General features: G+C 40.7%; 1 protein-coding gene and 1 pseudogene across 4 annotated transcripts in view; one reads left to right on the top strand and one right to left on the bottom strand.

Moving 5' to 3' along the window:
* Positions 1-11643, bottom strand: part of Sash1 (SAM and SH3 domain containing 1) — a 933133-nt gene that overhangs the window by 53936 nt on the left and 867554 nt on the right. For all 4 annotated transcript variants that reach the window (XM_019209951.2, XM_033763318.1, XM_033763317.1 and 1 more), the window contains one exon: positions 7654-7755. In XM_019209951.2, the coding sequence (XP_019065496.1) occupies positions 7654-7755 (102 nt within the window). The remainder of the gene's footprint in view (positions 1-7653; positions 7756-11643) is intronic.
* Positions 3861-5226, top strand: LOC104873126 (annotated as a pseudogene).

The raw sequence follows: 11643 nt of genomic DNA on the forward strand, positions 1-11643 counted from the left end.
CCCCGGAAGAAAAAAAAAAAAAAAAAAGATGTGTTCTGTACACATACCAACTCCACACAGAATGTAAACATTAGCACTGTACATGTGCTAATAAAAATACAAGGTTTTTTTTTAAAAAAAGAAATCTCTCATTTAGACCTCAGCTATGGCAACCTTCTCTTCTGAAACTCTAAACCTTAGTACTGTGGCTTAAAGACAATGCCCACTGTAGATGTAGGTAAAATTGCTTTTTAAACTCTAAGCAAGGCTGGGAATATGCTCAGGGTTAGAACACTTGCCTACCATGTCTGAGGCCCTGGGACCCATCCCCACCCAGCATCACCAAAAACAAAAATATAGCTAAGCAAAACCTGGCTGCTGAAGAGGGTTAAGTTTGTGAGTTACAATTTTAGAAAGTCCCCAAGAGATTTTCCAGATGCCAACCCAAACATCTTATAACAGGGAGATATTTTAGTTGAGACCTTTAAATCTTCAACCGAGGAAATGCTTAAAATAGCATTTTGTAAAAAAGTATGACCACAGGGCATTCTGTCTGTGCTGCCCAAAGTTTTAAGCACAGTTCCGCCAGTTCATTTTCCTGCATCCCAAACCAGGTTGGTAGCAATCTGTATAGCTGGAAGGAAAGATGAGAGTCCATCCCACAGTTACGACATTCTAACATTCCTCTCACAGATATTTCCCAACTCTGAATCTCCCTAAGTGTAAAAGCGATCACATCTGAAAGGGTGATTTGCTTTAAAAACAACTACTTCACAAACACATTTCACCAAGGCTGCTTCACACGAGCAGATAGCTGCGGCTCCAAGAACAAGTCCAACTTTTCCTGGAACACATCTTGTAGGAAGTGTAGCAACCAAACGAGAGCAAAACACATGTTCACAATGTACTCTTGTACTCTTGCGCCTTGATGTCACGGCTGTTGCTTTAAATTTTTTATATATTTTAAATTCTTCATAATTTCAATAGCATCATAATCATTTCATAGTTTGACATTTCTTGGAAAGATCTCTCAGTACAAGCATTTTTAAAATTAATATTCAAGCACTGGGTACAGATCACCAACTCTTTGCTACCTACTGGCATTGTAGAAACACAAAACCAGTAACTTACTAAAATGTATGCCTTCAGTAAAACTATAAAAGCCAGTAAGGTACCGAGCATAATTCCTTTCAATGTTTTCTTGGCCAGAAGGTAAACTGAATCACAAGGCAAAGAGCTGGTAGCACAAAATGACAACTCTTATAACCTTCTCCCTGAAGAAGACAAATGGAAAACACAATTATTAAAATAAATTAAAAGAAAAATATTGAAGTAAACACTCAGATATGCAACACAGAATAAAGATCACAACCAAAAACCTTTTTAAAACTAAGGCTCTCAACAGACGTTTATTATTAATGAAAAGCAGCACAGAACAGATTCCTCTTTGGCAAAGAGAAAGCTATTTTTCACTTCCCCTGGTATCTATCTTTAGTACTTTACACTCTTGGAAATGAGGAATGTGCATATGGATTTATTGTGAGGCAACACGCGATTATCTAATGTCAGTCATGGGGGTAGGGGAGCCCATGAGATCAATGCAAATGAAATCCTAAGGCATGTGAAGCCTCAATATAGGCATTGAGGTCTAGTGACAAAGGCCTTATGGTCCCTGGAACTTCCATGGCCTGGACATTTTTGACTACAGCCACAGGGCTATTTACATCTCAGTATAGAAAGGAATCGATAGAAAGCTGAAAATTACCTAACTCATGATGGCTGAAGCAACACACAGTGGGGATTATCTGAAATGAGCTGCTTTGCTAAGGAGCCAAATCTAGAATAATGCAAGAGAGTACTTTGGCTGGGGTGACAAATGGAATCTTCATAGTAAGGCTAAATCTCTACAGTAAAGGCTAAAGTCAGGGTAAGAACAGCAAGAGTCATATATATTAGGATTATAATCAAGTTCAAACCAACATCAGAAACAGGAGTGGTTAGCACCCACTTGAGCGCTTCTCTCTCCCTCGCCCCCCACCCCTCTCGTGTATAGGGGTTGCCTGCAGAAAATCAACTAGAAAAAGACATGGGGCAAGGGGCAAATAACAGTGCTTCAGAAAACTCTCTCCATCTCTGTGGATCCCATCACCTATGCTTCTCAGTACAAAGACAAGAGTCATCCTGTAGAGTCTGTGAAAGACTATGCCCTTGGTGGAAGGAGCATATGCTATTTCTGTCCTTTCATCCAACTAAGACAGTCTGAATTTATTTTCCAGCCATGTATAAAGAGATGATTTGGTATGAAGTTGGAAATGGAAATGTGTACATGGCATCTTAAATCTGTGTGTGCACATGTGGGTGTAATTTTAACCTCTGCACTAATGTGCAGGCAGGAAAGGCCTATCTCTTTCTCCTTCACTTTGTAACCACAATGTCTAGCACTATGCCCAGTACATAGCAAAGGCCGTATAAGTATCTGCCAAATAAACAAACACAGAGTTGTTCAAGAGGACAAAATCTGCAGCCCTTAAGAAGAACCTCTGACAATTTACAGCTAGGTGATTGTTCTGATGGAGACTCTGAATCAGAACAAACTGATGCTTCATGCTTTCTTAGCAGCTTGTACAAAATGCCAACAATGTTCAACATACATTAAATGTCCTAAACAAGGCAAGCACTTCCCTTTGCAGTCTGAGTGTATGAGGTTTTACTACACTTCTGTTTCTCTGTAAGGACACAGTTTTGTAACCTCTCCCTTGAATCATATGCTATTAATCAGGACAGCATACAGTGAGTCTGATACCAAAGGGCCTGCTATGGACAACTGGATCTTTGTTTCCTCATCCAAGTTGGGTTTGAATCACATCAGTCCTGACTTACTATATTCTTCATGATTCTTTAGGTTCATGATTTACATTTTTATTATGTTATTCTTAGGGCTTAGGTTAAGAGACCCAAAAAGGCGTACTGAAAACCATGGCCATGGCTCTTTGATTACCTCATGGTCCCAGGGTGCAGGGTAGCTAGCCTATGACACATTTATTATTATAAATGTCAATGTCTCTCTTTCACACAAAAGCAAGCCAGGCAGCACTTTCAGATTCATAATCCTTTCACTGCAATAGAAATCTGGTGTTTGTTTCAGGAAATCAGGGAAAAGAAAATAGAGGTTCTATTTACTTCTAATAAACCACCATTTGTTGCTTAGATGTGAAGAAAAGTAAAGGCTCAATCTGAAGCTGTAATGCATGAAATGTGCTTTTAAAGCAGACAGAAAGGATAAATGTTCAAATACAACTTTGTTTATTAAACATTTTAGTATAAGCTGGACATCAGGCTAGGTGATCACCTGAGACAAGAAACACATCATGCCTATCCTGCACAAGAAATTTGCTCTTTTCAAGAAGGCTGAAATATGTATGGTTATTTCTGATACTCCAGGATAAGCATTTGAGAATATAAATATAGATTAGCAAACACACAGGTAGAAAACAGTAAATATGCTCACAGAGACTAAGGAAAAGTTCTATAGAGGAAGCTAAGAGTTTAGTTCTAACCTTGAAGGATGCATAGATTTTCTTCAGGGAAAATTTCAAAGGTCACATTTTAGGTCGAGGAAATTGCTTGACTTAAAGCAGAGAAGCAACAAAATACAAGGTTGTTCAGAAATGCTTGCAAGGTCCAATGTGGCTGGGATAGAGGGTATGGGTGTGGGAATGAAAGATGAAGTCAGAAAACATGTATAAAGCCAGAGAACAAAGGCCATGAGTGTGCCAAGAAGTTTGGAATTTATCTTATAGAAATGGGGAACCACAGTTTTTTAAAAACACATAACTGTAAGAAAAGAGGAAGGCTTTAGAAAGATACTTGGCTTCTGAGGCATGGGGCAAGAAGCTGAAGACACAGAGGTAAAGAACCTTTCAAATTTTAAGGAAGAGATAACAAAACAGCTACATACTACATTCTACATTTTAAAAAAGATCATTCCTTCCATTCCTGCTCTGCATAGTTTAATAATAGTATCATATAATGTCTATTTGAAAATATTCAACTTTAATTCCTGGAATCCCTGTGAAACTCCTAGTTTAAAAAGCTCTGTTTGGAACATATTAAAACAGCATAAATAATAAAAGACACCCAAATTGAAGCAAAAGATGACTAATTATCTCTTTCTTGCAGATATGATCTTATGTGTAAAAAAACAATTCCTAAGATTATACACATGCAGGTACACACTATGAGAACTAATAAATTCAGCAGTGTTACAAAACACAAAACCAACACAATGAAAATTAGTTGCCTTTTTGTACACTAGGAATAAACCTAAAAAGAAAATTCAGAAAACATCTCTACTTAACACAAAAAAGAATTTTTTTTATTTTTTTATTTTTTTTGTACTGGAGAGCAAACTCAGAACTTTGTGCTTGCAAGGCAGGCGCAGTGCCACTGAACTTAATTAAATCCCTGGCCCAAAAAAGAATTTTTAACACTTTGGGAATAGCGTACTATCCCCTCATGGTGGCGGCAATGACTTGGGTGCAGTGAGTTGGTGACTGAGCTGGGAACCTGGCAGGTGTGAATTGAACCCACCCTGGCTTCCACGTGCCCTCTGGGCTCCGCACCCCTGATGCCGCACTGCTACTGAGCTCAACCAGGCCAGGACAAATTTCCTGGGCCAGACTGTGCTCCGAAATTCTTGGGATCAAATGTTCGCTGCCTCTTGGCAATGGTACCCAAATCCCTACAGCAAACATGTCTTGACTGAAGACATAATATACCAAGAAGTGAGCCCTGAGCAGAAGATCCTGTCCCGGAGACTCCTGACAAGACCAACAGCATGCCCCGCTGGGCAGAGCTACCGTTTCCTGCCAATGTTGCTCACTTAAGTGTCCATCCTGGAGGACTCTGTAGTGGACCCACAGAATCAGACCATGACCACCTTCACCTGGAACATCAGCCGTGCCCGGCTGATGGTGGTGGAGGAACGATATGTTTACTGCGTGAACCCCGACAGCCGTGGCTGGACCAAAATCTGCCAGGAAGCCTGGGGCTCTCTCACTTATTTGGCATCGCCAGAGCTGTCCAGGAATTTGGCCGTGCCCGGTTTAAAAGTAACGTGACCAAGAGACAGCCAAGGAAGCCAAGGAGAAGGCAAAGGAGACTGTGCTGGCAGCTATAGAGAAGGCCAAAGACCTCGCCAATAAGGCTGCCACCAAGCAGCAGCAGCAACAGCAGCAATTCGTGTAGCTGGGGTGGGCTCCTGTCACCAGCACCACCACAGGTCACCGGCCAGCATGGTGCTGATCCTGCCACCCTCTGCCCATTGTACTTTATTAAAAATCAACTTCCAGCCCTCTGTGCTGTCTGGGTGGTGGGTTGGGCAGGTATCCCATCAGCATCTGCAGTCCACCACAGTATCCACATCTGGGTCCATCCTGCTTATTCCCTCATTGAGCAGCTGATGACAGACACAGAGTGGTGCAGAGAGTTGCCCAAGGTCACAGATGAATGCAGGTCAAGTAGCAGTAAATGACTACCTGTAAGCTCCACGCAGGCAGAGCTCTTTGTTTTATCCGTGACCCAAGTACCTGGAACAATACCTTACACCTAACAGGCACTCAATAAATATTGTTGAATTTTAAAAAAATATATGGGAATCAATTTAACTACTGAGGCAAAATTTATGAATTGCAAACTGCAAACATTACTGAAAGATTTACAAATGTGTAAACAGAAAGATACACTATGTTCACAGATAAAACTATATTCCTCACATGCAATAATACCCACATCTGTCTATCAAAATCTCCATAGTACTTTTTGAAGAACTAGCACAAACCATTCTGACACTCATGGACTCTCAAGAGATACCAAATACCTAGAACAATCGTGTGTGTGTTTTGTGTGTGTGTGTGTGTGTGTGTGTGTGTGTGTGTGTGTTACTGGGGACTGAACTCAGGGCTCTGGAGATCTCTTACTTCACAATTTCAAAACTAACTACAAAGTTACAGTAATCAAGACAGTCTGATACTAGCAAAAGGACAGACATATAGGTCAATGTAATAAAATAGACAGGAATAAATTCTTATATATCCAGTCAATTAATTTTTCAAAAAGGATGCCAACTCTAAAGGTCACCTATAATCAGCTACTCAAGAGAATGAGGCAATAGGATCACAAGTTCAAGGCCAACCTGGGCAACATGATGAGAACCTGTCTCAGTGTAGGGGGGTAGCTCAGTGGTAGAATATCCCCAGGTTCAATCCCAGATACCACTGAAAAACAGAATCACACAAACAACAACAACAACAACAACAACAAAAAACAAGTGCCATTTCATTCAATGGGTTAAAGGACAGCCTTTTCAATAAATGCTTGGAGGAAAACAAACAGAAAATGAGGTTGGACTCACATATAATATCATATATAAACACCTAACTCAAAATGGGTCAAAGACCTAAACTATAAAATCATTAGAAGAAAACAGAGAGTGACTTCTTCATCATGTTGCTTTTGGCAATGATTTCTTGAATATGTCACCAAAAACAAGAGTAACAACAACAAAGATAAAATGGATTTCCAAATTAAAAATTTTTGTTCATGAAAGACACTATCAAGAATGGGAGAGAATATTTACAAATCACGTATCTGATAAAAGACTCGCATCTACATTACAGTAAGAACTTCTACAATCCAACTACAATAGGAAAACAAAAAACACAAAGAATGAGGAAAGGCTTTGAGGAGACATTTTATCAGACTTATGAGCTGCCAACATGCACATGAAAAAATATTTAGCATCTTCAGTTATCACAGCCATTAGGATGATTATTATTTTTAAAAAGAGAAAATAAAAATTATTGATGAGCAAGCAGAGAGTTTCTAATGTTTATGTATTGCTGGCAGAAACAGAAAATGGTATAGCTACTTTAGAAATGTATAGCAGTTACTCAAAAAGTTAAACATAGAATTATCATATGATCCAAAATTTAACCCTAGGTATATATAACCCAAAAGAACTGAAAGTAAGGACTCAGTGAGATGCTTGTACACGAATGTTCATAGCACCATTGTCCACAAAGGATGTCCAACAACAGATGAATGAATAGACAAAATGTAGGATACACAGAGTAGAATATAATAAAACCATAAAGGGAATAAAGGTGCAGCATGAATGAACCTTGAAAACATTACCCTGGCTGACATAAAACAGACACAGAGGGACAAGTGTTGAATGATTCCACTCCTACAAGGTAGCTACAATAGCCAAATTTATAGACACAAAGTAGAATGGCAGCAGGGGCTAGACAGAAGGGAGACTGGGGAGCTATTGTTTGATGAGTAAAGTTTCTATTTGGACTGATGAGAAACTTCTAGAAATGGTGGATTGTGGGTCACACACAATGGGAATATACGTGATGAAACCAAACACTGAAAGGTAGTCAGTATGGTAATATTTTTGTCATGCATATTTGACTACAATGAAAAAACAAAAAAGCAAAGGACCCTGACATGAATAGCATGATTCTGACTGTAATGTGAGTTTTCTATCAGGAAACCTGTAACAAAAGGTGCCTCTTTGCTGACCCAGGGGAGAGCTGGAAGTCGTAGAAAGGACACAGGCTGTGCCTGGTCAGGGGAGGGGCTCAAACTGCTCCGAGACAGCCAACTCACGTTGCAGGTGGATGAGCCATCAAAACTTGGGTAGGAACCGTCTGGCCAGTCTGTGGGGTCCAGGGCAGCTGACTGCCGGTGCTGGGCCTCGTATTCCTTGAGCTACAGCAAAAGAAATGGAAGGCTGAAATGGAAGAGTTGCCAGATGCTGTCTGCACACAGAGACAGATTGCTCTGGGCACCTTTGTGCCAGTGTTCATGATGAAGGGCCAGCCAAAGACAAGTCTTCCACCACCAGAGGATGATAACGCCCTGCCCCGCGGGTTTTCATCTACATCAAACCAGCAGACACAGAGGACTCTTTGTGGCCTGTATTCCACAAAGAACCTTGATTTTTTTCCCCCTCCAACAGCCCCCAACATCAAAACTGATCTTTTTTTGGTGCAATTATAAATTTCAAACAGAAATTGCCTGTAGCTTGCCCTCTAAATCATTTCCCCACATGTGTAAGTCAAAAATACATACTCCCTTTTCAGGAGGAGACAACGGGGAAGACGATACACATCCCAGTGACCAGGAGCGGAGACCTGAAACTCACTTGCAAGAAGTCATTTGTTTTTCTCATTCAGGACAGCTTCAAGTTCTTAGTTGAGTATCGTCACCTAACAGATGTTAGAGGGTTTATTGGGAACTCTTGAGCCCAGAGAGGAAATGAGATATCTAAAGTTTGGGTTTAGAAGTTAAGTTTCTGTTTTTGAAAATTTAGAAAGGCAAGTAAAATGCTATACAAAAGTGAGCAAATTTAACTTAGCAAAATCAGATAGATCTTTCAAAATGGCAAACTTGAGAAGAGCCAGATATGTTTTTGTAAAACAGAGACTGAACTCTGCTTCTTAATACAATTGAGTTAAGACTGCATTCAAATTCTATTAGATAGCAGTTTTTAGATACAAATTTAAAACATTGATCAAATCATTCTCCATGAGCCCACCAAGGTAAAACAGAATGACCTAATATGAAACCCACATGAGATTGTCGGATAGGCTCCAGTTAAGGTCACCGTGCTGACTCCGATCTCTCCAGAAGAAAGCAACTTGCCCAAGTGCTCTTCTACCTAGGGAATCTTTTCCACATGTGTGTGGGAAAGTTAAGCAGTGCTGTTCATAGGACAAAAGCTCAGATACAGATATGGAACACCAGCTGGGAGCCCGGGGACCATCATTTAACCCCTCTGCGTTTCAGTTCCTCCTCCAGGAAAAGAGGGTTGATAAATAAACTTATCTCTCAGGCTCATCGCTGTACTTAAGCAAGACAATGCAAAGAAGCTCTGGGCACACTGTGTCTTCCCAACAGTTACCAGGACAGACCTACGGTTCACACCCTTGTGGCTTCAGAGGAAAGTTCTACTTTCCCAGTAACTCCATGTGTTTTCTTGTTCGGAACACTAACCATCTTAATGTTCCTCGTACATTAGGGATATTTTAGTGTCCTCATCTTTATAGTACACTTATGTTATATACCAGCATGCTCTTTCCATCTGAATGCGTGCTTTCTGAAATGCTACATTCTCCCTGTGCCATCAGGAACAGCTGCCAGAGAGAAAATGGAATCTTAAGGGATTATCAGGGTTTCTGTAGGTCTCGACTCCAATTTCATCCTCAACCCTAGCCCCAACTGCTAGGATCCACCAGATAAGTTTCAACTTTTAATGAAAAACTATATACAAATCCCTAACTAGGAAGTCATCACCAGACTTACTTTCTTAGTAGCCTTTGACTTTTACACAGATGTGGCCTTGAGGAATCCAATACATACTTATCAAGCAGATAAATATACTCAGCAGTTAGAACACACATGAGCAGTCTTCAGTATTAAGGTTTAGATTTTTTTAAATAATGAAATTATAGTGTTCATAGATCACTACCACTTCTCTTTAGGCAGTGCATTCAGCTTCCTCTTCTGAGTACCATCATGCTAAAATGTTGGCTTTTCTTTTAAGATATGGTCTCGCTATGTTGCCTAGTCTGGCCTCAAACTTGTACTCTGCCTGCCTCCCTTCCCCAAGTAACCAGGACTATAGGCCAGGCTCAGCTTAATAGTGCTCTTTTTTCAAATTAACCCAAGGCTTTAAAGGTGAGTTTCTTCCCTACTCTCCCATCCTCACACCTCACACAAATTACCCGGGTAAATAAATAACCTCTAGCTTCCAAGTCCTCAGTGGGCTTTCAATACCTTGCAGAACTAGTACAAGATTTGAATGCTGTGAACTTACTTGCCAAGAGCTCTGTATGTTTTTAACATGAGTGTGCAGTTGGAAACTATGTCATTCAGAACCTATGCATCACCTAGATGGCCCTCAACAGTTTTGTTTTGTTTTTTAACTAACGTGCTTGCCTCCTTAAAGCACAAGGAGTAAGTATCTATCAGCTCATCTTGATGGAGAGGCGGCTGCACTGTGAGGCACTAATACCTGAATAGGTAGCGATAAGGAGGTCAGACCTAGTTTGGGAGAAGTGGTCACAGGGATGAACACGACCATGGGGACTCTGTTTGGTCCCTGACTTCTTCCTCTTTGGCTTTTCCCCTGTTGTTTGTTTCCTGCTCACCCTGTAGTATGTAGTTTTTCCATGACATTCTGCTCACCTCAGGCTCATAGCCATGGAACCAGAAGACCACTGACAGAAGAAACCTCTGAGACCATGAACCAAATAAACCATTTCCTCCTTTAAGCTGTGTGTGTCAGGCATTTTTGTCCCTGCAATGGGAAAGCAGGCCTGTACAGTAGCCATCATAAAATTATTAGAAAATGCTTGAAATGCCATTAGATTGGGTGGAACTGTTCCATTAATGAAATGTAAGAAATTATAAATTAAGTTGACTCTTTTCATAAATTATGTATTCAAAGACAACACACTGAGAGCAGTTTTGTAAACTCTCATCTCTTCAAATGCTTTCGCAATTTACAATGTTGTTTCACATGTGAGTTCCCAAATGCCTCTTTCTCTTTGATCTTTGCTTGTATCTGAGTAACTGGACTTTCAGGGATGTGAATCATGGTTGTATAATTGACAGTGGGAAAATATCTATCAATGAGATCAAATCCACACCAATGAAGAGTAGTGGAGCAAACTGTCCATTTTGAAAACAAAGTTTCCCCAATATGATGTCATCTGGCTCCGAATGGCACGTCAGCAAATTCCTCTCCTGATGGTTTTAAGTGTGAGCATCCATCAGGATTCAAACCTAGACTGGTTGACAGTAGAAGGCACACCCACCTGCTGTCCTGGAGGAATGGTATGCTCTGTCATCATCTGAGAGGTCTCACCAAGGTCCGTAGGTCTGTCTTATACAGTGATCAAGCAAATTTAGATCCCTGAACTGATCATAAATTAAAGGAAGCACATCCTCTCTGTAATCTGCTTCCTGTTCTAGATCACTTCTTGAAGGGCTCTGTTTCTGGCTAAAATTAGTGCCATGTAGGCACCAGTAATGGAGGTTGCCCAGAAAAGGACAATCAAATAAACATCCCTGCGACTTCGTCACCTGTCAAAGGGCTCCCAGCCTTGTCTGTGGCATCCGGTAAAGGGTGGAGACTGTCACTATTTTTTTAATCTCCTGAGTGTCTCCATTCCTGGGTGGCCTTTTAGACAATACTCTGGATGTCTCTGTGAGCTGCGTGACTACACTGAAACCAGGCCAAGGCTGCCAACCCAGCAGCAGCCAGGAACATGGTTGAGAGCTCCATGCAGATCTGCACTAGCTGCGCCACTGTCACACTGAGAGGACTTCTGATTTCTTTTCTGTGCAAACTGTGGCTGGCTGTGAAAATTATGAGCCAGAAAGCTTTGCACAAATTATTTTCTCCACTTATTCCCCAAGTTTGACTATTCTTTCATTTCTGTTTCAACTATAAAAACAAGCACTGGGGGCCAGGGATTTAGCTCAGAGGTTTGGTGGCAAGGACCCGAGTTCGATCCCCAGTACCAAAAAAAAAAAAAAAAAAAAAAAAAAAAAACCACAAGCCCTGGGGGGGGAAGGGGACTATTAAAA

The sequence above is a fragment of the Fukomys damarensis genome, unplaced genomic scaffold, assembly GCF_012274545.1.
Source record: "Fukomys damarensis isolate Sample0158 unplaced genomic scaffold, DMR_v1.0_HiC HiC_scaffold_14, whole genome shotgun sequence".
In the NCBI taxonomy this organism is placed as follows: domain Eukaryota; kingdom Metazoa; phylum Chordata; class Mammalia; order Rodentia; family Bathyergidae; genus Fukomys; species Fukomys damarensis.